Source organism: Fistularia commersonii, chromosome 8, assembly GCF_037954325.1.
Source record: "Fistularia commersonii isolate RoL2024-O1a breed Wild chromosome 8, RoL_Fcom_v1.0, whole genome shotgun sequence".
NCBI lineage: Eukaryota > Metazoa > Chordata > Actinopteri > Syngnathiformes > Fistulariidae > Fistularia > Fistularia commersonii.
Genome location: NC_141291.1, coordinates 11,368,026 through 11,394,030, shown reverse-complemented (window position 1 = coordinate 11,394,030; position 26,005 = coordinate 11,368,026). Strand labels below are relative to the sequence as shown.

Below are 26,005 nucleotides of genomic sequence, written 5' to 3'. Positions count from 1 at the left end.
ATAGTAGAGTTTAACTAGTGTTGTTTTATGTCTGATACAGTTACAGTCATTTGAGTTGGCATGAGTTGGTGCCAGTTTATATTTATTTAAATGTTGTATGGTAGAAGATAATAGTAAGTTGTAATAATGCAGTTTTGGCCAGGAAGGTGTCTTGGGCAGATGTTAAGTCATCTGGAAAGAAGAATAATAATAAAAAAGCACAAAACAAACAAAAACATTTGTTGTAAATCTGCAAAAGTAAATTTGACCCTGTTCCACCTTCTCATTTTAATACAAGAACTAGCTTAGCATAGCTAAGGGGTATGATAAAATGTGATTAAAGCAGGAGACTGAAGAGGCCCTGTGGATTCTATTTTTTAAACCATATTGTGGATTTTATACATCGATGAACAAATCAATGATTTTCCATATTTCATAGAATGATAATTGCTCAAAAGCAATCCTTGTGTATTACATTTGTTTACGTGATTTCAATACTATATATATATATATATATATATATATATATATATATATATATATATATATATATATATGTATATATATATATAAAAATATTGTGCGTAGCACAGCATTCAAAGGACGTTTAGAGAAGGATCTGACTGACTAAAGCCACCTTGGAAAAGGGGAAGAGGAGATATTTGTGATGATTTATTGATCAAGTCCCCTTTGAATTAAACAGCAACAATGACATTGTGGAAGCAAAATGTTGAAGTTTATATTGTGTTTGTGAAAAGGCGAACAGCAGTAAAGATGAAATTCCACTTAGAAGGGGAGGGATATTTTGCACAGTTTCTCAAGTCTTATAGTATGGGCTGGAAGGCTTGGTATGTAATAATTAGCCAAATTGTCCTTTTACTGAGGCTAGAAGCCAAAGGCCTGAATTAGATTAGGAAAAGGTGGACGTGCCCTTGTCCTTAAATAAAGGTCTATCTGTGATTGGTTTGGTGCCAAGCAGCCGCGGTGACTGTGCTTTGTGCGTGGCACCCGAGGCAAATGTTGTCACATAATGAGGCATGGAGAATGGAAATGGGTTCCATTTTGGGATTGCCAAATTTGGGTCTCTTGTGGGACTTTTTTTAAAATGTTTAATTGCTGCTACAGCTAAACCTGAAAGGGGTGTGATTGTGTGAGCCTCATTCCGAAATAAAAATGTTGGTAATGGTGGTTTTTCAGTGGCGTGCAACAAATGTGTTGCTCTGTAGAATAAACAGGAGTGTGAATTGTTGCTTCTGCCCGTATTTGGGGTGCTACCAACAATGTGATCATTTTTTTTTCTTTTAAAATGTTGGTTGGTTACGTTGCATGTGACATTTGGGTAAATTTGTTCGACGGCTATTTTAACCTTTTTGGCAAAGAAGTGTGATGATATCCGCGGGCCCCGATCCCACACTCAACTCAGATATATGTCATTCACAAACCCTCTGCATTTTCCGTACACATACCGCAGCTGTGTGTAAGAAATCATAATGTGTACTGTTCTTTGCTAATTGTCTAGTTTACAATGTAATCACTATGTCTTAGTTAACTCTGGTGTAAAAAGACCATGTGTAGGCAGTAGTTGTCAAGTTCCGCTATATTAAAATACTAAAACAGTACAAGGACAATAGTGTCTAGGGGTGCTAATAACATTAGACTGTATTTTCTGTCTTATTGTATTATTGACTAGTGTGTACTATCTGTAACACAACAACGCATAACAAAAATCATTTCAATATTAAACAGTATAGATATATTATGGCGAATGTTGTCATGTTTTGATTCTCTGTGGAAAAAAAATCTTATAAATGACTTACATGTCATCTCACATTTTAATAGCATCAGTCAATCAGATTAAAACGCTGAAAGACATGTTGTTAAAATGTTACTACATGTGCGCGCAGCTTCACGTGAGGAGCTGTTGTGGTGTTCAGCAGGAGAAATCGAGTGAATGTCAAAGAAGCGGCCCGGCTGTGGCTCCAAGACCGGTGATAATTTACAAGCGTAGATCCCAGAGGGGTTTTCACATCTTGGTGAGTCGCAGCGTATTGAGTCGGACCCCCAGAACAGTGGCTCCTGTCGCATACTCAATCTCCCTGAGGATCCCGTTCCACATCTTTTCCGTCTCATTATACCTGATGGGGCCAACAGACCAAACGTCACCAAACTGGGACATCCGTTAACTGGCCGATATGAAATAATTACGTTTTCGAGATGATTTCAGTTTTAACATCGGCGGAGACGTAAATGCACAATAATTGTCTCTGACAGAAAATAGAAATAGCTTGTCATCGGACAGAAAAAGTGCGAGGCTGGCCCACCTCCATATGTCGTTCATCTCTTTGGGAATGATTTCCTCGCTGTCTTCCAAAGGCATCATTGCGAATCCTCCCACTGCAAAGAGTGAGCCAGCTAGAGACACCAGGCTCAGGGAGCTGCGTTCCTGGGGAAACACACCGAAGTCTGACCACCTGGAAACACAAACACACACATTGATTTTTTTTTTTTTTGACAGATATGGCACGTTTTTCTTTCCCTCAAAGGAAAATCTACTTGGAAACATTTATTTTACAATTTTTAACTGAAAACCTTCAAGTAGCCATGTAACATTTATTTAATAACGCTTCTTATTGGCTAGAAACATGCGCTGATTCACAATGATATCACTATTTCAAACATTACAATGTGACACATTGCAACGCTCTGTGAATGAGAGTGAATGGTTGAATGTTTCCATATTGTTGCCATGTATTGTCATGTGTAAAGTCAGTAATTGGTTTCCCTGCACAATGAAATTATAATTTTGCTGTTAAAGCCAGATAGTCTGATTGAGTGTTAGTAGAAGAGAAATGGGTAAGTTAGTAAAGATGGACTGGTAAATAAGATGCATGACAGGACAGTATTGGGTGTACACAATTAGGAAGTGCAAAATAAAATGTTAGCAGTTCATTTCACTGGGTGTGCAAGTTGTAAAAAGTGCAGATTGACAGGTAAACGGTGGAGTGCAGCTTTGTTTGTGCAAATTCACAAAGTACAGGTTGGATGTAAACAGTGTGAATGGTTGTATGTGTCTATTTGTGGCATACAACCTGAGTGCAGGATAAATTGGAGTACTCTTTGTAATAGTCAAAGACAATTTGCCTGATATTTGTTTTTTTTTTCCCTGGAATATTTTATTGCAGTAAGGCAGAGAGTTTGCAAAATTGGTGTGATAAATCAAAATAATGTTGTGGTTGTGTGTTTTTATCACCGAATTGCACCCAAATGCTGAAACATAAAGGGGGCCACTTTAATGTTTAATGTTTGATTCTTCTCCCTCTGCTTGAACCCTCAAGTGCTGGGGGGGCAAGGGAAAGAAAAATGTATGGCAGGGGGGTGAAAAGATAATGTGTGTGGTTATTGTCATCGTTATCGTTACATAAATCAGAGATTAATGCATTTTGATGTCATACATCCCAACCCTGTTCTATGAGTCTTTTTTGCTCTACTCACTTGTTTGTCACAATGTCGTACACCTCCACCGAGTCCGTCAGGCCCGTGTCGGTCACACCTGCTGCCACGTAGATTTTATTGTCTTGAACCGTGGCTCCAAATAAAGAGCGTGCAGTCTTCATGGGCGCCAGTTCCTTCCACTGAAACGTCTTGGCGTTGTAAGCACACATCCTGTTCAGGCAACTCCTTTGTTGCCATGATAAACAAGGAATATAACCAGCGTTGGTTTGCCAAAGTGTAACACATTTGCCAAACGGGCAGTGGGATGACCATGGATAGTTCATTTTTTTGAACTTCCACAGAATAATGTTAATATGTGATAATATCATCCACTTACTTGTTTTCCCCCTTCCCTCCTATCACATACACAACGTCATTGTGGGATAGAGTAGCATGTCCATATACCGGGTAAGGCACTGACTCAGACTCTCCCCATTTGAAGGATCTGTGAATGAAAATCCAGAGGAATCCTGATTTTCTTTCTCTCTTTTTTAGGGGTCAAGGTGATTTCATAGAAGCTGCGCTTACTGCCTGTCATAGATCAAGACCGAGTCAAGGGTGATCTCCTGCTCCTTGAGCTCCCGTCCGCCGATGACAAAGATGGAGTTCTCTGCCTCGCCGAGGCCGAACAGGAAGCGGGGAGACGGCAACGGCGGCATCCCCAGCCAATCAGCATTGACGGGGTCGTACTGGCTCACGAGGGTGAGAAGACAAATGAATGGGTGTAGGTGCACGTGTTAGATGAATTCAGTCTTTGCATTTCTAGAATCCGAATTACTCTTCAGTTGTCAAATATTGAGTTATCTCTGACGAATTAACATATGTATATGTTGAATAAGTGGGCTACGACGCATCATCTGTTTTAATGAAATTCCTGAAAGGATGTAATCATGTCTTTGACTTTGAATCATTTGCCATATATCTCTGGCAGATACATCAAGCCCTAGCTTCTCAGCTCTGAGCGACGTGCACGCTGGTGCACAAGCCATCTGAGCTTTTCCCGGCTGTGCCGAGGCCACAGCACGTAAACACAGTCGCAAATATCATGAGTTTGCTCTGATCCTCTCTTCTGCCGCTCAAGGGAGTGCACGCTAAGATGCGCACAGCTCCTGCGGTGGACACTCGCACCAGAGTCTTCATTTTATCATATTTCAATTTGATTGACGTGCTGATTCCGTCTCTGATGACTGATGTTTTATTTTGAAGGAATTTATTCCTTCAACCGCCATTTTTCAACCACAATAAATGTAAGGATGGGGGATCATTCATTAGAAAATAAGTAAAGCTAACTTTGTTGCTGTCATTTTCATCCTGTGCTTCCCCTACCTGCAGGAAGTAAGAACACAGAGGGTCTTCCTTGTTCTGCTCGTCGTAGAACAATCCTCCAGCCACGAAGATCTGGTTCTCTCTGGTGACCAGGCTCATGTGATTCTTGGGGATCTGTTTGGAGAGCGATGCGGCGAAGCAGTCGTTCCTGAACGGGTCGTAGGCCACGGCGCCCGCATCATTAACCATCAAGATCAGGTCCCTGGCGAACATGCCGAAGCGTAAGTTATCGTTCAGGATGCTCGGGAGGAGGTCCTCCTCTTCCTCTTTGTCCTCGCTCTCTCCGTCTCTCTGCTCGCCACCATCCTCCTTCTTGCTTTTTCTTTTTTTGGCTTCAGGCATTATCCCAGCCTGCATGTCCTTCACCATCTGGAGTTTCTCCTGGATCTCAGGGTTGGAGGAAATCAACTTGTGATTCTCCACCTTTTCCTTCAGGTAATCTTCCGGGACCAGACGCAAACGGACGCAGTCCAGCAAACCCGGCAACTCTTTCTCTCTGTTCTCGGGGTCTCGCGACACCCAGTTCATCAGAGTCTCGAAAACTGCCTCCTCTGTGTCCACATTGAGATTGTCATTTGTTAAAATGGCTGCCAGCTCGCTGGGGAGCAGCTGCAGAAACTCCTCGTCTCTGGAGATGAGCTGGAAGCGCTCGCATGCGTAGTTTCGGGCGGAGACGGCCAACCTGGGACAGTCCAGCATCAAGCCAAGTCTGAAAATGGCCAGGCAATTGCTGAGGCTCAGGCGCTTCTGGAGAAAGGACACACACACGGTGAAGATAGACGGGATCTGGTATAAGTTGGCCACGGCGAAGATGTCCTGAACGTTCTGCTCTGTAATGTTGATTTTGGAGGTATACAGGTACTTCAGGACCAGTCCCATCACCCCCGGCTCCACATCCTCCAACACGATCTCCTTCTTCTTGCTTTCGTCCATGTCGGAAAGAAAAATGGAGCGAAAGTAGGAGCTACATGCACACAGAACAAGCCGATGGCAAGGGAACTCCTTCTCCTTGATCTTCAGCACACAGTCCACCAGCTTCTCGCCTTCCAGTAGGTCACACAGGCCGTCCTGTAACAGAGTCTGCTGGTACAGCCTAGGCTCGTCCATCGGGTTCATAGGTAAAGCCATCGCTCCTGGCAAGACCTCCTCTCCCTGGATGTTGCGTCTCGCTCAAATTTGTGTCTGGGAAGGAGAAGCAGCCTGCGAGCGGTCTGAAGCAGCCAAACTCAGGCACGGCCCACAGCCTCAGCTGTCATGACCCTTCAACAGCGCTCCAACTGTTAGGCTATTTATAGTCCGGGGGCTTGCAACAGGGCTACGGGCTTCATTCTGGAACATGAAATGCAATAGCCCCACTTCAATCCCTTGGACCCTCCAGTGCTCACCCACCGCCCAGCTTTCGTCCGCCCACTCAGACAGCTGACAGCTAATAGGCGCCCTCTGAGTCACATCAGACACAGGAATAGACCAAGGCCTCATCCCTGAGTCATCACTGTGCTACCATCACAACGTAATTTTTGTAACATAAACACCTGTTTATCATCTATGTCAAGTTATTTATTATATTATGTAAAGTATAATTGTTAGAACTTGACAATTACTTTAATTTTTGTTGAAACATCAGCAATTTTGTTGTATTTCCCAGTTAAGTTCCCTCTCCCTGCATATTCGTCTTTTTTACTTCCATAAAAAAGAAGCAATTTGTGTACATTTAGATTTATGACCATCATTTAGGAATGATGGATTATAGTTTCAATAATCCATGTTCATGGTCTCTTTCTTCAGACATTTTATACCATCTTTATTTACTCTATAAATCTTCTAGAACCAGAGAGTGCAAAGTGCTTAATTCATGGAAGTCTCTTGTCATGATTTGATTTCTGTGGCTGGTTGTTTGTAAACAAACATAAGCTCGCATAGATTAATACAATACTAGATAATGGAATATGTTATAAAAAATATATATCCCATCCAAACAATTAGGAAAACTAATTTATGACTGCTCAAAATTCTCAAATACAAATTATGCATTAAAATGTAATTGTACATCTCTTTTTTTTACTTTATTGAATATGGAATAGGAATAATTCTACATATGTAAATGTAACAAGGCAAGTATTAATAAGAATGTCACGATGTAAAATGCACTTCCACAAAAGTCCTTAAGGAAAACACTGTTGGAAATTGGGGAAAGGACAGAAATAAATATTCAGTCCGTCTCTTCTTTTAACAGGAGATACACTCCTTCACACTAATATATCAGCTCCTTGATTTAAATCCTTCTCCACAGCGTGTGTCATTCATACCCACTTTCATACCAGCTGATTAGCAGGCAGATCTGTGTTTCAAGGCCCCCCTGAAGGCTTCGGAGACGGTATCGGAAATCACCTACGGCATCACGCCCTTCTGACTGGCCGCAATCCTCAATATACCTTCCGAGCATCCCCGGGCATGACCTATTATTGGCATCTAGAATAAAACGAGATCCTCCGTGTTTCACCGCGGTGGAATACGACAGGTGATTCAGTTCAGTTGATGACACAAGAAACTGATTAGTGAATGTTTTTTTCTTGTGTGTCTGTGTCTATCGCTCAGGTGATTCATGGCCTGACCCAGTGTCAAACGTGTCAGCGCGGTGGCATCAGAATGGAATTAAGCTGATGCGGCTTGACAGAAATACCTCCAGGCTCAACGAGACGACTGACTCAGTGGATGGAACGGAATCGAGTCTGCCGGAAGCACGGTGTCTTGTACAAACCTTTGCAATTTATTTCTTTACATTCACAACAGCGGTGTCAGAAATCCTGATTCTGAGTAAATGCCTTTCAATAAGAATTTTTTTTTATTATACAAACATAGTAAAATGATGGTTGGTTATTTTCAGTTAATACTGTTTTGTACACATGAAACTTAATACTATCTGGTCGAAAGTCATTTTATAAAATCTAGGCTTTTTATTCTTTCATATTAAAATTATCACTTCATAGGCTTTGCTCCATTCTTTGTCTCTCTGTCTACTCCGCTTTCTCCTTGCCGGGGTCAGCGACCAGCTGAGCAGCAGCGGGTGCAGCAGCAGGGCAGGTGGGGCTGCTGATGGTGACTGGCGGGGCGGGAGGAGGAAGTGGATCAGGATCATCGATAAGGGCCTGTCTCCTCTCTCTCTCTTTGATCGCTTGGATTAAGCAGTAGGTCACGAACATGACGAGAATGGTGGTTACAGGGAACCCTGGCAAGGTAGGAAATTACGACACTGTCAGTACTTGTTTTAGTACAGAAGCTACACGATATTTAGACAGTAAATTAAGTTTTTTTTTTAAATCACCTTTAAGAAGCAGACGTTTGGCAAGTAGCTTTGCAAAGTCCAAACTGTTCAAGGCCAAGACGTTGTACAGCACAATGGTCCAGAAGTTGAAAGTGTTGAAGACAGCTCTGATGCGCCGGGACATGGCCTCAGACATGGTCAACTGTAAAAAAAAATCTAGTAAGTATAAAATCCTTGAAGAAGTATGAACACACGCCACTCGCTCACCTCAAAAGAAGCAAAGGGCTCCATGGAGAAGAACTTGGCGGCCCACAGTTCAAAATTCAGACCGAAACAGTTGAAGAATGCCCAGATCAGCACCACTTTGCAGGGCCCCAGCCAGAGGATGGTCACGCCGAAGGTACACAGGCTGGCGATCAGCTCCTCAACCACACTGTCATGCTTTCCGCCCAGGTGATCATATACGTACCTGCAAGCGAAGGCCACAACATCAGAACCTCTTCATTCATCATCTCCATCCCTACTTTACATCATTGATTATTCTGTGGCACTCACTTGCACAGCCAGTCATTGATCCCCCTGTCAAAGTGGCTATGAGATGAAAACAAAAGCATGTTATCAAAATGTGGACCATCTTGTGATTAACATAAAGTGAGAATGAGACACATGGAAACCTAACCCACGTTTCAGAGAACACGTAGAGGAGTGTGATGCATTTCGGTGGCTTGGGCGGCTCCAGGTGATCCAGCCTGGACACGGTGTTGATGACTCCAAACATGACAGCGGCTTTAACCCAGTCATACACCAGATTCAGGTAGGCCAGACCCACTGCAAACAATGTCACCCTGTCAGAACTGATGTCACTTTAGATTCTTCAGAGAGCCACAATGACAATTTGCAAGTTTTATCAACCTGATCTTTGCAGCGCACTGAATTTTGTTCCCCACCTCCGGGTGGGTCCGAAAATATTAACGTCCCAGCACATGACAGCTGGTTGAATTGTTAGAAAAAGGGGGGGATAGTTTGGAGAAAATGTCCGGGGTGAACCCCTCCTCTCGTTAAATGACAGCAGGGATAGGCTCCAGCCCCGACCCCGAGTGCAGGAAGAGTGATATAGATAATGAATGAATGAATGAATTGATAGTTAATTATCTTTTTAAAAAAGGGACACCTCTAGAAAGCTTTGAAATACACACTTCCATTAGGGCAGTTTTGTTTTCTATGGACGTGTTTTAAACCCTGCTTTGGTGAAAATATTGATTTTGCCTTCCGGCAAGAAGTTTGAAATGAAATCTTCTGTTCCATTTTTTTGACAAAAGTAACAGTGATAAAAATGTCCAATGTGGTTTGACAAAGGACAAAACAATGTGAATACTTTTATACTTTTAACACGGAACTCAGACACCAACAGATGAAATAAGCGGCTCAGACCTAAAGCCCAGTCAGAGAGGTGCTTCAGCAGCTTGGTGTCGGTGGGGATGGAGAGGATGTACATGAAATGAAAGAGGACATCCACCACGATGATGACGGCCAGGTGGAGCAGGCCCTGCAGGTTGATGTTCCACATCTCACGCTCCTTCCTGCTCAGATCTGACTTGTTGGCCTATGGAGGGCAGCAGACGCACATCTTGTCAACCCACTCTTTACCCCACCTGCCGCTGCCACATGAACAAACAGCTGTTTATTGTGACTGCATTAAAAAATGCACCTAGCTGGTGGTGTGGGCCATAAACAAAAGTGTAATAAGCTTTTTGCTTGACTCACTTGAACATAAAACTTGTCAAATGTCATGATGGGCCCAAAGTAGAAGAACGGGAGGTAGAAGTTGTACTTGAGCAGCTCTAGGATTTTGTAGTTGCCGTCTTTTCTTTCGCAGTTCTCCAGAGCAAAGCTCATACAACGCATGATAGTAAACCCACAGCCTCCATAGAAGAGGACATGGCGCAGCTCAAAGTCCCCCTCTGCAAATCCTGCCTACAAAGAGAAGAAACAACATAAAATGAATAATTGGATAAAGGAAAGAGCTCCATCAGAATTCCTCTTGTTGTGTCATCTGATGGGATAAAAGAAATCGAATAATCTTAAAGTTTCGGTCTGTCTTCACTTTTATAAATCAATTTTTAATTCATCTGCCAAAGATGTGAAGTCACTTAACAAAACAAGCAAATAACAGTAACTTTATGCCACCAATGAATGAATATATGGAAAAACCCATTCAATCATTTATACATTCATCCTCTAAACTGCTTTTTCTGAAACATGGATCTTCATGCCGTGAGGCAGAAGTGGTAACCACTGCACTGCCATCCCACACGGAATATGAATACTCTGATGAAATTGATTGATAACTAATAATAACCCTAATATGACCATAATCGCAGCTGGTCTTCATAGTGCACCTCGGCAACCTCGGTCTCTAAGGGGACGATAATCTGTCTGTTAAAAAAACGCGCGTCCTTTTACCTGCCAGGACACAAAGGGTTCACATTTGAATGTGGCGAGGGTGCAGAAACCGGTGACAAAGCACAGCCAGCGAATTTTCACCAAGGAAATGCTATAGAGCAGAATGCAGTGTGACAGGATGAGGGTGACGTAAGTCCAGCCCATGCTGGTCCACACAGCCAGGAGCCCGTAGACCATGTAGACCAGTGACCTGTACTGTAGGAGAAAAACACCAGGTCACAACATATTTGAGTCCAGAGATGCATTCATGACATGACTTTTCGGTTCATTTCGGTCATACTGAAAATTTTGCATCAGTATAGTTAGCATTAGATGAAATGAGATGAAATGAGATTTGCTTTAATTCTTCCATGCTTGGGAAATTTTTTAGCTAAATTGTTTAATATTAGGTTGCTAGGAAACCAGTTTTTGCTATTTCTTTTACTTTTTTGACTCCTTATTCTTTTTGTTTCATCTGGGTCAATTGTTGCTCCTCGGTCTAATTTGTTATTTCAAATTTGGCCGATTTAAATTATTTGAATGGTAAATAAATCCACTGAACCACTGTGAAATTACACATATTATAATTCTGTTGTCCGACTTCATAGTTCCGACCGACCTATTTTTTATTTTATTTCCTTGTAGTTTGTTCACGCACATAAATAAGAATGATCCTGAAATTTAGTCCCACCTGTGGGGCCAACATGGTGCAGATCTTCGCGAACAGCACGTGTCCAGAGAGGGCGAACAGGATGTGCTCTCTGAACGTCGAAAACCACATTACCCATTCAAAATCAGCCGTATCCTGTAGATCAGATTCATCAAAGTGAGAGGTGTGTGTGTCAAACAACGAGGCTCGAAAACAACCAGTAAGTTCAGTCTCACCATTTTCCTCCCAAAGTAGTACCATCCCGGCCTCACCGTTGTTTTGAAGGATTTTCTGTTGGCACTGGCTGGGGGAGGAAAAGTTAAAATAGAAAACCTAAAGAGGACATATTTTGTTCATGTGATTTGTTTAGATTTATTCTAAATTTCCTGCCATTGTTGTGTGATATAACATTGGAGCTTTTTGTGACAATATTGGAGGGGTCTGTTTATCTCCCCTGCTCTGTGGTATTAATACTGACACCTGATCCCCATAACAGGCTGCTTTGTTCCAACTCTTCAACTCAGAGAAATGTGTGACCGAGTGTGTCGACCACACATTGTTTTGATTGTACGTGACTCAACTACAACAGCCATGACACTCCCATATATTTTGCTTTACAGCGACTCACTACTGCCTCTTGTGGTGCAAAGTGGTACTGCACGACAAGACTGCAGCGCTGGAGATGTCATGCACTACTACAGTGAGTAAGCAGCTATAGAGGAACACACTAAATCAAATTGTCAGTTGTCAGTAAACAAATATTGACCTGAAAGATGCTGCACCCAAGGGAACAGCAAAGTTAGCTCATTTTTGATTTTTATGTGTACAATCTAAAGATTCAAAAATGTAGAAATGATAGGCAAGCTCAAATCCCAAACTGCTTTGGACTTCAGGCAAAGGGACTTACTGGCACCCCCTTCACAAATAAAACAAAATATTGTCCCCCCCATGTTTTAGGCACAATGACAATTCAGTGAAGATTTTTTTATGTCATTTTTGTTTTTTTGCCAGAACTTTACAGATAAAATAATTTGTTTTTATTTAATTCAATAACATCTAAATATTACAAATGAAACTAATTACAGTCTCGCTGTTTTTATGATGTTGTATGTAGTTCTGAAAGTATTTCTAAAGAACATGATAGTGTCAGAGTGGTTATCGTTCTGGAGTCAAATGATATGATATGATTAAATGATATGATAGGAATTAATAAGAAAAGTATCCAAAGATGAACATAACAGCCATTCTGAAATTATCAACCATGTGGAAAATAATTGGGCTTTACATGAAAATTAGCCCAGAGGGTTGAGTAACATACTAAGAAAAAAACTCATTTAATATTAATAACAAAGAATATTTTATGATGTCATAAATAAATAAAGACATAATAAATACTTATAATAATAATCATTATTGCATGGTATTTTTAGCTTTTGAAAATATATAGAAAATAAAGAATCCAGCCCCTCTACAGTTTCAGTAATTTTTTGCATCTTAAAAGAACTGAGATATAGGAAATTAAAAATATAACAAGGTAACATCTGACTTTCTGAAGATTATATGAAGTCAATCACTGAGTATTAATCATTTAAGTAGAATTGAAGTCCAACCAATAATGTGTGTGTGTGTGTGTGTGTGTGTGTGTGTGTGTGTGTGTGTGTGTGTGTGTGTGTGTGTGTGTGTGTGTGTGTGTGTGTGTGTGTGTGTGTGTGTGTGTGTGTGTGTGTGTGTGCCTGCGTGTGTGTTTGGCCCTGGGCCATATGTCATGCAGTTTTGTTTTACAGCAGACACAATACTTCTAATGTCTGCAACACTATGAGAGGTCACAGTGAGAACTCCCTACATTATGGAAACTCATAATCATTGAAAAAAAACATGATGATACTTATTTCTCTCTGTCACAATTAGTCACTGACAGGCCTTTTTTATCAGACAGAAAAATGTCTAAATAATTATCTATTTTTTGTTATCTTGGTGTGATATTGGTATGGATTTGGATTGATATGGATGAGATCTCTGTCTTCAGTGTCTTTAACAGCCCAATAAATTGAAATATTAGTTAGTTTTAGTTATTTTCTTGAAGGTCTTTTTTTCTATTATGAATTATTGAATTCTACCCACCTTATTGTGACAGACACCATAGTATAAGGCACTGACAACAACAGCAAAAACATGATTGTAAATGACAGAATTGCAGTATTGGACATTTCTAAGCCCAAGAGACATAACAGGATATAATCCCAGTAGTATACATAGCGTTAAGTCGTGATTTGAGGGTCCACAAACAGTATTTTTACTTTACTTACAACTGGACACCTCAATGATCCAGCTGGTGGCCCAGAGCATGGCGAGGGACAGCACCGTATTGTAGAAGTAGATCTCATACTTGGGAAGAGCAGCTTTGATCCCCATGCTGAAAGTCACGAAGAACTCGGGAGATTCCTGAACACACCCAGAACTCTTGAAGTGTGTCACTGCAAACAGGTTTTACTCTCATTGACACCTAGGAACATTACAGAACTCCCACGTATCCTGGTCCTATCAGCCACACTCAGATTCTGATGGTTCGCTCTGCTGTCAGAACTTCAGAATGTCTGAGACTCTGACCTTCCACTGTTACGCCATTATCATTTCAGTCTTGGACCAGTAGATGCAAAATGGAAAGGAAGGTGTAACATGTCACTATTTGAATGAGAGACATCTGCTTTGACTGTAACTAAAGATAGAATTGTCCTTCACATTTTATTCAGGTCACATGTACTTGTGTAAAAAAAAAATGTCTTACTGTAATTAGTGTAGTATTACTTTTTTCTGTTATGAGAGTACTAAAATGGAGTTTCATGACCATGGTGCCTTAACTATATCTTGTCATACTAACAAATGACGATAGTGTTTTTGAAAATCATGACTAAATCTATCACTACCTTGCTCTCAAGATACTCGATATACTCTATATCAATTGAAAGTGTGACTACACAGTGCGAATTCAGGTGAGTTTTTCCTCACAGAACCCATCTAAAGTATTATACGTGAAAGTATTGCTAATTTGATCCTTTTGCCTGACTTTTATTTCTAATATGTTGATTCAATATAAATTTTAAATTTAATATTGTATATGCTTTATATTCAGAGCTCACATCACCCAATTTGAACAAACAATTTTGTTAACTGGACGGGGAAAAAATAAATAAAATAAATGCTGAGTGAGTATTTTCACCATGATGTGGCAGAGTAGAGAAATTAAAGTGAGAGAAATTTAAATTACTTAATAAGATCAGGAGGAATGAAGGCGCTTAGATACAGTGACAACACTTGACAACATCAGGAGTTCCCAAACTGTCCAGGCCCTAAAATAGATCCTAAATAATAGACTCCTGAACTTTATTATCCTTAGAGCTGCTAAACATTGTGATAGTACATTTTAACAAAGTTATCAAATACTTGATGATGGAATAATATACCTTGCATAAACACACTCACAAACACACAGGTTTGTATTGTAACTTTCCCAGTTTCCCTGGACGACATGGCATTTACAAATTTAATGATTCAAAAATGTTGATGTCACCCACTCTTCTGTCCCTTTTGAATCCCTTCACTTTATCTTCTACAACTTTTATCTATCTGATCTTTGTATCACTTTACAGATATATCAAAGAAAGAACAATGGTGGTCAAGTGTTAACAGATTAGAGGTGAAGACATCAACAGAGTGCAGCTGCCTCCTATTTTTAACTAAACAACTTCATCTTGGGAATTAAATTAAGCACCACAAAAACTTGACGCTAATGGCTTTAAAACCCTGAACGACCAAATGATGTCCAGTTTGTAGATGCCACTGTCCAATGTTAGTATTTTTCACATCTTGGTTCCATTAAACTGTTCTTGTTGGCTAACAATCTTTGGCCTTTTATTCAAATACCACACGGTCATGCAGTTTGGTTCGTCCTCTGTGACACCTGTTGTAATACTGACCTTGGAACGTAGCGTTTACAGGCCCAGAGGAAGCACTAAACAAGCCTCTTTTTTCTCTTCAAATATTCAAATCATGAAAAGGATCAAAGCAGCATATCTAAAAAAAAAAAATCAGAAAAAAAGAACGAGGTTTCGCGACGGGATCCTCTAACTCCCTGGGAGGGAGCTGCCCCTAGTTAAAGGTGACTTGATGTATTTATACTTACTGACAAAGAGGGGCGGAACAAGGGGAGGGTATACTATGCCCATACAATATGGCCCATAAAAATCAGGAGTTCATTAAGAAATCTGGAGGTGTTGTTGGATCTATCATCCCTTGATATTTCCCGAGTGACAGTCAGGGTTAAAACAACCAAATTAGTATTGTTGTTGGGTTTTTCTTTATAGCTGTCTGGTATTGGCTTCCTGTCATTTTTAATATGATAATCATTGGAGTTTTGAGTTAAGTTTACATTTTTAAAGTAAAAGAATTCTTCCTCTTCTGCATGTGTTGCTATTTTCCTTGTTCCAGGTCACCAGATCTGTTTGAGGGAGAGCCTAAGCCGTTGTAATTTTGAGCTGCAGCCAAACGTCCATGCCTCACATACTGCAATGCAAACTGAGCAGCGAGACAACACAACCACAGCCAACGAGCACCGGCATCACAACATTAAACCTGGTATTAAGTTTGCAGCTGAAAACACAAAGAAGTCACGATAAATTTAACCATGTGTAGTTTATTCAAAAAGGGTCCAACAGTGCACATGGTATTCAAATGTGTCCCCACAACATTTTCATGGCATTACGGCTTCAGATCAGTTTGAGGGCAGTTAAGAGGTTTGTTCAGGTAATAATAATATGGCTTAAGGCCACCTGAGAACATTTTAATCCTCATGGTTTCCTTGAGTGCAGAAGGCACATTTAATTCCAGGGGTGCTCCATCATTTGCAATAAAGGCTTAAGACACAATCCCAAGATGAATCTCATAGCTAGAATAACATTCTCTGTTTATTCTAATAAACAATTACAAAAGACTATCAAAGCTCAAAGCTGGTCAATGTAATATTTCCGCTTGGTTACTCCTTCTTGCTCATCTCTTGTCCTTCAAAGACAGGGTACCTGGTCTCCACCTCAGCCCACGTCAAGCTGTCATTGGCCAGGTCTCGAAGCATGGTTGGAAGCTCGCTGACCTGCAGGATTAATGTCACTGGTGAGAAACTGCCATAAAGTGAAAACAATCCCAAAATAATTTTATAAGCATTCCAATTATTCCTTCTACCTCGGCCCTGATCTGCCTCATAGAGTCCCGTTCTCTCAGTGTGGCGGTGTGAGGCGTCTTCTTGGTGGTGTCAAAGTCAACAGTGATGCCGAAAGCGACGCCAATCTCATCCGATCTGGCATAGCGCCGCCCAATGGACCCGGAGGAGTCGTCCACCTTATGAGACACGCCATTTCTGGTCAGCGCTTCAGCTGAAAGGAATTCATTTAGAAATCAGTGGGAGGCACATTCTACCAGCAGCAATCTCTCAATGAAAAGAAAAGATTGAGTATGAGAAGAATTGTGAGACTACAATGATGTAATTTAAATGAAAACACAAATTAGTCAACATCCCATTTGTTTTACAACAGAGCTCCTGAAGCTAATCTGACACTAAAAATAATCATTGAGTCCTGAGCTAATATTTGCAGCCAAAATACTTTGCCTAACAATAGTAAGTTGGATGTTCCGAGAGTTATCTGCCCTTTTCTGGAGTGGTCCAACTAGTAAACCAGATACTACGAATATAACTGTATGATACACTGACTGCATTGGTAATAGAAGTCAATTTACAATGTGGTTCAAACACCTCATCTGTGTCTAATAAATACAACCTATGATTGTAGGGCTTGTTTTTACCCCTTCTTATAGGTTTAACAGTGTGGAATCTGATTTTTCATGTCATTTCATTTGTGTACTGACCTCCAAAAACTACTATATAAATAAAACTCCAGAGACCACATCTCCCCTGTCCTCCAACAGCTCCACTGGCTCCCTGTCTGATATCTGAAATCCTCCTCTCCTCTGAAGCCCTCAGTAACTTCCTAACCCGCTGACATTCTGCACCGCTATGAGCCTCCCAGCTCAGTTTTTTCAGTGAATACTAAAAAAAAAATGAAACAACCATTTGTGATACTGACCAACTTTCAAGTTAAATGTTAATGTTATGTTTAACGCATTGCCACCTTTGATATAATTTTATAGACTTCTAATTTTGCAACCTTTCAAAAGCCTATGCAGAGAGTACGAGGCAAGCCACAAGGACAAAGACCAAGTGCAGCAAATAAGGCAGGACATCACCAGAAGTTGGGAAACATCAACAAGACCATACTGTCGGGGAAGCTCAAGCTCCGGTGCCTGCAATTTTGACTTCTCCCTAAGGTAAAGTGGCCGCTCACTATCTACGAACTCCCAATAAAAACTGTGGAGAAGATGGAGCAAACCATGACTTCATACTAGTCAGAGAAAGCTCGGCTGGCCCTGATCTGGGAAATGGAGGCGAGCAACATCAGCGTCATTGTCAGCCCCACCTATGATGTGCTCCCATCTCCAAAAACCTTCAACTCTATCATGATTCTGAGGTTAGAAGAGTGTAAATAATCATAATAGAGGTTGATAAGCAAAAGTTCTTTTCTTAACAGAAATGCTATTTTGATTAGAATTATATTGCACTCACACAACTGGGTTACAAATGGTACAAATTCCTGGTTGGAGCTCAGGGGAAGGATGGAGCATTTGTATGGAGCAACAGTGGCGGGAAAACTGAAATACTGGAAAAGAAATGCAAAGAAACATTGCAAAAGACAAAACATAATAGAAAATGATCAAGCACTGGATTTTTGTTGGAAAATCATCCGTCACCGTTCTCTGTTCATCCGCCTGCCGGGTGCGGAAAGAGTGCTCAAAGATCGAGTACATGATTCTGCCGATGCCGAAGGAGGGCTCAATCACATTGGGAACAATCTCCTCCACTGGTGGAAAACAGAATATCTCTTTTTATTCTTCCCGAAGGTCGACAAGCCAGCTTCACTGTCATGCTCGGAAAGGCGTCATACCGTGAAATGTTTTCTGGAATCTCTTCACAGAAACCATGTCTTTGGTCAGTCGGAATGTTTTGCCTTTGGTCTCGATGCTGAACTCCCTGTGGGCACAAATGAGTTGCTACCTCACCCTATCAATAAACACATTAGAAAATAAATTGCTGGATGTGTAATAAATTACCCTGTGCCATTCAGGACTTTCTCTTGGTCAGTAATATAGCATTCGTCACACACATCCAGGAATTCCAAAACGAGCTTGGCATCTTTCTTATATGCCGTTCCGATGGCTCCCCTGTTGGGCTCGAATTTTGTAACATGTACTACTTTGTGTTGAGAAGTTAAGGGATAGGGAAACCATTTCAATGACACAAAAATTGTATAAATATTAATTGGTTATTTAAAGAATTCTTTTTTTTTGCTCACATCTATCAATCAAACTGTCTATTTCAAGAACTTCCCATCATGAAAATGTCAGTGTGCCCCAGAAGAAGCCATTCTGTTTGAGGGAGATTCTGTGTAGCTCCCCCTAATGGGGGAGGATGCCGGTAAGACCTGGCAGACCCAAACGTAATGTGAGGGTATTTGACAGGCCAAATGGCATGCAGCTTCAGTGGTTGCCAAGGCAAAAACTCGGGCGTAGGAGGAGGTCAGGGACACCATGGAGAACGACTTCCGATGGGCGTCGAGGAGACTCTGGTCCACCATCCAGCGGCTCAGGAGGGGGAACCACTGCTCCGTCAACACTGTGTACAGTGGGAGCGGGGCGCTGCTGACCTCAAATCGAAATGTTGTAGATCGGTGGCAGGAATACCTCCGAGACCTCCTCAACCCCGTTGAAATGCCTTCCACCGAGGAAGCAGAGCCGGGGGGCTCTGGAGCAGACACACCTATTTTCGGGGCTGAAGTTGCTGAAGCAGTCAAAGAAGTTGGGTCATGCGGGACGAGCTCGGAGAAGAGCCGCTGCTCCTATGCATAAAGAGGAGCCAAATGAGATGGCTCGGGCATTTGGTCAGGATGCCTCCTGGACGCCTCTCGGAGGAGGAATTCCAGGCATGTCCATCTGAGAAAAGACCATGGGAAAGACCCAGGACACACTGGAGAGACTGTCTCCAGGCTGGCCTGGGAATGCCTTGGGGTCCCCCTAGAGGAGCTGGACCATGTGGCGGGGGAGAGGGAGGTCTGGGCCTCACTGCTTCAGCTGCTGCCCCCACAACCCAATTCTGGATAAGCAGGGGAAGATGGATGGATGGATGGATGGATGGATGGATGGATGGATGGAGGGATGAAAACTGGAATTGATGTTTCTATCAACCATCTTTAAATTCATAAGGGGGGAAAAGCACCATAAAATCAAGTGGCATTTTACAAATAGTTTGACAACTATTCGATTGAATTGACACCCCTCCATTACATCTTAACACCACTGCTTCACACTGTTTTCCATTAAATCATCCCAGTACTTTGTGTGATCCCGAGTTTAGGATTACACTGAATGAGAGTGAAGTCTGGAAAAATAGGATATGGGTTCTTTCAAGAGCTTTTCCGCCACTAGCGGGACCTTGGTGGCTCTGGAGTGGCATGTGAGGTCGAAGCAGGACCGGTCAGCGCAGCCCACAATTTCGATCCACCCCTGAACATTAAAAAAACGAAATTATATTGGGGAAAAATGATCCAGACTATTTAAAGCGTTTAAAGTCAGGACCAAAGAAAGAGGATTTACGTATGAGGTTTTGGATTCAGCATCCCAGCAGTCGCAGGCATAGTGAGCCATCTCGTTCTCCATGTGCTGACGGAAGCGCACTTTATCTTTGGAGAGCCCCACTTTGATCAAATATAAATATATCCTTCCAATAAAGTAGCCCAACACAGAATTATTGATGGTTCCCTGAAAAAGAAACACACAGGATGTCGAAAAGCATGGAATTATGCAAAATTATATACCGGTAATACATTTCTGAATTTTAAAACTTCCTTTCAAATTATCTCTTTACTGTTACTGTTCTGTTATTGTTAGGACTTTATTTTTTGTTTTGTAGAATATGCATATTTGGGTTTACAATATGTTTGTTACATATGATTTCCGGTATTCTTAACATTATTTGGGCACAGATTTAATTTAGAAAGAATTAAGAGACTGTAAAAAAGGAATTATTGTTTCTCTTATTCATTAATTCATGCATTCATTTTTACATCCACAGTGTTTTCTACCTGCTCTACTGCATCCCCCAGCCTCATGACCCGGGCCGACTGACCGCTTGTCTGGGCCTTGGAGGAGAACAGCATGATGTCCAGGTCAGCCACTTGGTGAAATTTGGGGTGAACCTTCTCATTGGGGTCCACAAAGTGTTCGATCTCAGCCATGGTGAACTCCCTGCAAGCAGAGGATTAGCTCCCAAAGTGCATTCAAACCAGCCTCACCGTCACTATGGAATCTTGTTCGCTACCTGACACGGATGAGGCCGGACCGCGGGGAGATTTCATTCCTGAAGGAGTTTCCTATCTGGGCAGCGCCGAAGGGAAGTTTCCCCTGGTTAAACTCCAGCAGACGCTTGAAGTTCAAAAACATTCCTTGAGCGGTCTCAGGCCGCAGGTAGCTGCAGAGACGCAATGGACCTCACAGCACTTTACAAACCTCATTTTTCCACATAACTCAACGTGCTATCATGATCCGTACCCAGGCGTGTTTCCACCAGGTCCGATGGATGTTTGAAACATCAGGTTGAAGGCTATAGGAGCTGTGAGGTCGTTCCCTGTGGACGGAGACTTCACGTTGTATTTCTCAAACAGATCAGCCAGCTCCTGCTGAGTATAGTTGTCCATCTGGAACGAGAAGAGAAGCAATAAGATTCTCAAGCTGCAAATTAGGTGAGTCTTCCTTGATTTATCGCCTTAGTTTGGCAGATTTCCTGGTTATTGGTTATTGGACTGTGTCATTGATTTGGAGATAAATGAAATTACATACTGTAGTGCTTTTCAATATCAGACAAAAGTCAGTAATAATACCCATGTGATCAAATGCCAACACCATTGACTTGCAAGTATTCAAGACATCATTGTTTGTTCGTAATTACAAATGTAACAAAATGCAGCTGGAGTCCGAAGACCTTATTGTCATTGGGTTATCAGAAACAGAACAGAATTTGGTTTGAAAACATCAGGGCGGAATATTTAAAAACACAAACAGATTTCGAATATTGCACAAATGTACTCACAGTAATTCAAAAAAGGAGTTTATTATAAATATGTAATCATCTTAATGTCCACTATTAAAAATATACACAATGAAATGGAATAACATATGCCTAAGAAATATTCACATAGGCGCCAAAAGAATGCGTGAGTGGATTTATTGCAGTTTGACTGTATTTATTGCAGTGTTGTGTAGCGATGTGTGTTCTGGGTTCTTATCCTTTGTGGGAAGATACTGTTCTTGGACCAATCGGTTCTGGGTTTTCAGGGACCTAAAGCCCATGAAGTAGATTTATATTACTGCAAGGCAAAATCACAAATCTCATATTCATAAATGTCTGGCTGCAGACATTTGTTAGATGCTGATGATCTCACTCAGATTATTTTCTGTTTTCATTCCTCCCCTGTAGGGGGTTGTTTACATCCAGCAGATGTCAGTGTTCTCCCCCGCTCTGTGTGTTGTGCATTTGTGTGTGTTTGTGTGTGTAAGGGGCTTCATACATACCTGTGTGATCACATCCTCCATCTCGGTCACCTTCTCTGAGCACTTCTCATCAGACATTAGTTTTTTCAAGTGAGCTGTGAAGATAAATTACCACATTTACCCACTGGTACACACATGCAGTTAAACATATTCACGTAATAATAATAATAATAATAATAATAATAATAATTATGACAACTATATTTATAGGGAACTTTCCAGAAAAGTGCTGTATGAATGAAACGAGAATGATGCCAGTTTCATCAACTTGTGGCCCGGTCACTTGACAATGCAGGATGCAAAGCGGAGTCAAAGGGACATCTGTTCTACAAACTGAGCCAAAGCCACCCTGGAACCACTAACGCCACTATGCCCCCCCAAAAAAATAATAAAATACGTTTTAAAAAATTAAAAAGTATTACAAAAAAAATCGCCAACAGCCTTCTTTTCCAAACCTTAGGGGCACATATGACTTCAATTTCTTGTGCGGCTGCCTGAAAGTCAGAAAGGTATTCAAGGAATAATTGTTGCAGGATCGGATACATTTAGCTACTTATGTTGGCAAACTAAAAGGATGCAGAGAATATAACAAAACTGAAAATAGGTGATAGATTCTGTGGTAAAGACGTCTTTGACTGTCTCTGCTATAACTCTCTGGAGACGGGTCAGGAATGCATGGGGCCCCTCGGAAGAAATTCCTCATGCAAGTACATGAACACGAAACCTCATCGCTCGGATTCTAATTAAATTTAAGCTTTGGCACCTGGAGATTGGAGGCTGCACATGGTACATCAACCCAGTGTGTAATCTGTGCTGGAATAAATGTGAAAACCAGGAGAGTACGTTTCTCTGATAACACCGGGAACAGTTCTTGATGGAATTACTAGAAAAACCAGTTAAGTCTCAAATTACAGCCCCACCCTGGTATCTGCTCCACCCAACCATGCATAACCATCTTTAAAAGATCATAAGCTGGGTAACAACCTTTGTTCTAACATTCTTTTAAATGGCTTTTTAAAAATGCCCTGGTAAAAAAGTAGAAAATTAACAACTGTCTTGCTAATGTGCATTTGCATACATGCATGTTGACACAATGACGATTTTGCCAGATTTTGCGGTAGGCCGTCACCTTTGAGGAGGTGATCAGCCCGGTAGCATTCCCCTGTCTTGGCATCTTTCACCATGTAGTCAGCAAATTTATCCACATGGCCAGATGTCCTGGGAATAAAAAAAAAAAAAATCAAGTTAAATTGAATTAATCTTGGTAAAGGAGTTGAAACAAATGGAAGGTTCGGAGTTCACGCCTACTTGAGGACAGGCTCCGGGGTAAGCATGGTGCAGTCGATTTCCAGGATCTGCTCCTCCTGAATGAAGTGTTGCCTCCATATCTGCAGGATGTTGTTCTTCAGAGCGCAGCCCACGGGACCGAAGTCATACAGGCCGCTCACCCCTGAGACAACCAGTCAGTTACCGAACGGTGCACATAGGTATTTTTCCCCTTTGGTTTTGCGTCTCTATCGTCTCAGTTGTCATGTTTCACCTCCATATATTGCAAAAGCTTGGTCGTAGAAGAATCTCCTCTTCAAAGCATCCTCCATCTTCACTCTGTCCACGGTATCATCTTGAGGCTGCAGGGACAGCTCCTGCGGGTGATGTTTTCAGATTTTATCAATGAGTATATTTTACTAACCAGGTCCAAAACCTTTGAGAGAGGTCTTAAAGAGTCTTACCTTTGCCTCCAGGATTTTCTTTCGGGCTTTCAGCTCTGCGATGGCTTTGTTCAGCTCCAGCTCCGGGGCCCCCTGCTGCTTCAGCTGATGCACTAGGTCACCCTGCGGACGGCGGTGGGGAAATTATACGCTTTGCATCCGGTTCACGCAAATTACATGATAACATACGTGTGTGTCATTCATGCTTGGTTGGTGAACAATTTTAGAAACACTCAACTCTTTGAATGCATACTTGAAAAAAAAAAACAAACAAGTATTCTGGGAAAGAATAGCAGAAGGAGGGAGAACTTTGCTGGATGAAACCAGTATTTTTGAAAATTTACCTATTTTGCACATTTTTTTTGGACTGAGAAATATCTTAACACTCATATTATGTTAAGGGTCAATTTGACCCATTGGGTCAATGGGTGAAATGGGTCAAATTGACCCTTAACATAATATGAGGGTTAATACAATATCCAACACCGGTTATTGATTTGGGTTGAAAGAAGATTCATAATATTGCTGTGTAAAACACACAGCAACAAATGTTATTCTAGAGTCAAATTTCTTTTCAAATATCTACTATTTTATTTCTCATAGAAAAATACACCTCATGATACAAATACCAGTACTGGAAGTACTTTGTGTGTACTATGAGGTCACTTTGACAGTTTCCAGTCCCTGTGTTCTGCATCTTTCCTGACGTGACATCTGAAGAGTCTTGCTTCGCTTTTCTTGCAGGACACTTTTTTACACTATTTGACACATCAGCAGTTTGAAGGAAGAAGAGCAGAGACAAACTGCTTAAAACTGTCATATTTTCTCACCTGGTCTCTCACGGCCTCCCTGAAAGGTGCCAACGCCTCTTCCATGGTCAGAAGTATTTCGGAATCACTGGGGAGAAGTCCGCACCGCACCGCCGCGCAGCCAGCTGTGCGGCTCCCGCACGTCTTCTACGCTGTCTTCAGTGTCCGCCGAGAGGGGGAGGCGCCTGTTTCCTCATGTTTTCCTCATTCTAGTCTGAAACCAGGGCTGAGAGTTGCATCATCCAACATGGCTTGAAGTATTTAATTTTTTCTTCTTCCTTGCATATTCCAAAATATTATACATGATAATATATTCCCACTTTTGCCACTGAAATAGCACCTGCAGTACAGTCTAATTTTCGGCTAACTGCACTTTCTGGCAGGGGAGTGTGTCTGCTTTATCTATAACACAATTTACGGCTGAAGGATTATGTATTATTTACTGTTTTTTTTTTCTCTCCCAAACAGCATTTGAGCATCTTTGCAATATGTAAAGATTATGCTGCAAAGAAATTAAACCTTTATATGTCACCTTAATACAGCCACTTGTGCACATGTAAAGTGGTTTACACAGATTACAGTTAATTTAAGGATCCTGGAATTGCTCTTTTTTCATTCAATTTTTTAATCTTTTTTTCACTTTATTTTTATTTTACCTTTAGTCATATACTTTTATTTATATTGTGGTGAGCTGGGGCTCAGCAAAGTAACAATCGGAGTCAAGGATAACTTGCTCTGAGGATTAAACTCTTTAAAAAGTAGTTTTAATTCAAGTCTTTCAGCGCTACCAGCTCGACTGAGGGCACGGCCTTCATCCAGCAACTTACAGTGCAGGTTAGTGTCACACATCAACCACAGCATTGTAAGGCTATTCATCATTGGTGTACTCTAACACAGAACCATGAGAAGCTGCCAACAATCATTATCCTTACATGCAAATGATTCTGGGGTTCCGCTGGCCAGTCTCCCCGCCCCACGCTACAATATATTTATAGATGTTTGATCTGCCTTAGGTTGCTATACTACCCCGTGTGCCCTCCACTTGCCCCAAAGTGACAGATACTTTTTCTGGTTCTGGGTGATACACACTTAACAGCAATGTTTAGAAGTCGCATTTGTGTATCCAATAATAAGCAATCCAATAATATCCAATGATGGCATTTTATTGGATACAGTCTATCCCGGCTGTCATTGGGCTAGAGGGAGAGTACACCCTTGACTGGTTGCCAGTCAATCGAAGGGCCATATACACAGACAAACAACCATTCCCTCACTCATTCGTTCATTCGGGGCAATTTTCCCAGTTTTAATGTGCATCTAATCCAACGTGATTGCTTTTAACAAAAAGCTCACAAAATTGTACATTCATACTAACAGCCTGCGTTTGCATCATGCAGTTATTTACAAAGTACAGACGATGGGGATCCGGATGGAATAGACTTCAGAAGCTGAGCAGTTTTATCCAACCTGGACGAATTTGCAGTGATAGACATGCAGAAGTGTGTCTGTCAAATCTTAATTTTGTCAGAACAAAATTTAAGTAGCGAGATTAATGGGATTCTGCAAGGTTTTCCTTGTGTAGAAACAAAAGAGGGAAAGTTAAATTAGACCCAGGACTATCCCTTGGTGTTGA

At 41.4% G+C, this 26,005-nt stretch overlaps 3 protein-coding genes and 1 long non-coding RNA gene across 4 annotated transcripts; 1 reads left to right on the top strand and 3 right to left on the bottom strand.

Annotated features, from left to right (window-relative positions):
• Nucleotides 1–638: 638 nt before the first annotated feature.
• Nucleotides 639–6,115, bottom strand: klhl40b (kelch-like family member 40b). The gene is made up of 6 exons (XM_086151152.1): nucleotides 4,798–6,115; nucleotides 4,000–4,160; nucleotides 3,809–3,916; nucleotides 3,472–3,657; nucleotides 2,301–2,450; nucleotides 639–2,114 (listed from the first exon to the last, which is right to left on the bottom strand). Exons 1-6 carry the CDS (start codon nucleotides 5,923–5,925, stop codon nucleotides 2,003–2,005), a joined length of 1,845 nt encoding a protein of 614 aa, XP_086007278.1. The 5' UTR covers nucleotides 5,926–6,115; the 3' UTR covers nucleotides 639–2,002.
• An 820-nt stretch (nucleotides 6,116–6,935) lies between these two features.
• Nucleotides 6,936–15,299, bottom strand: hhatlb (hedgehog acyltransferase like, b). Its single transcript, XM_086151153.1, has 12 exons — nucleotides 15,125–15,299; nucleotides 13,457–13,624; nucleotides 11,387–11,454; nucleotides 11,193–11,306; nucleotides 10,523–10,717; nucleotides 9,824–10,033; nucleotides 9,491–9,662; nucleotides 8,743–8,887; nucleotides 8,615–8,650; nucleotides 8,327–8,528; nucleotides 8,120–8,261; nucleotides 6,936–8,023 (listed from the first exon to the last, which is right to left on the bottom strand). The coding sequence occupies exons 2-12, from the start codon at nucleotides 13,560–13,562 to the stop codon at nucleotides 7,812–7,814; spliced, it is 1,602 nt and encodes a 533-aa protein (XP_086007279.1). The 5' UTR covers nucleotides 13,563–13,624; nucleotides 15,125–15,299; the 3' UTR covers nucleotides 6,936–7,811.
• On the top strand, nucleotides 11,248–16,390 carry LOC147231933 (uncharacterized). The gene is made up of 4 exons (XR_015106525.1): nucleotides 11,248–11,370; nucleotides 11,771–11,850; nucleotides 15,636–15,782; nucleotides 16,214–16,390. It is a non-coding gene; the product is annotated as an uncharacterized LOC147231933 (long non-coding RNA).
• LOC147231932 (glycine--tRNA ligase-like) lies at nucleotides 15,845–25,034 on the bottom strand. Its single transcript, XM_086151148.1, has 17 exons — nucleotides 24,394–25,034; nucleotides 23,585–23,686; nucleotides 23,395–23,497; nucleotides 23,163–23,304; nucleotides 22,984–23,072; nucleotides 21,876–21,949; nucleotides 20,856–21,001; nucleotides 20,626–20,775; nucleotides 20,390–20,552; nucleotides 19,902–20,066; nucleotides 19,705–19,811; nucleotides 18,363–18,509; nucleotides 18,197–18,282; nucleotides 18,003–18,112; nucleotides 17,818–17,911; nucleotides 16,383–16,573; nucleotides 15,845–16,293 (listed from the first exon to the last, which is right to left on the bottom strand). The coding sequence occupies exons 1-17, from the start codon at nucleotides 24,436–24,438 to the stop codon at nucleotides 16,180–16,182; spliced, it is 2,028 nt and encodes a 675-aa protein (XP_086007274.1). The 5' UTR covers nucleotides 24,439–25,034; the 3' UTR covers nucleotides 15,845–16,179.
• Nucleotides 25,035–26,005: the final 971 nt, after the last annotated feature.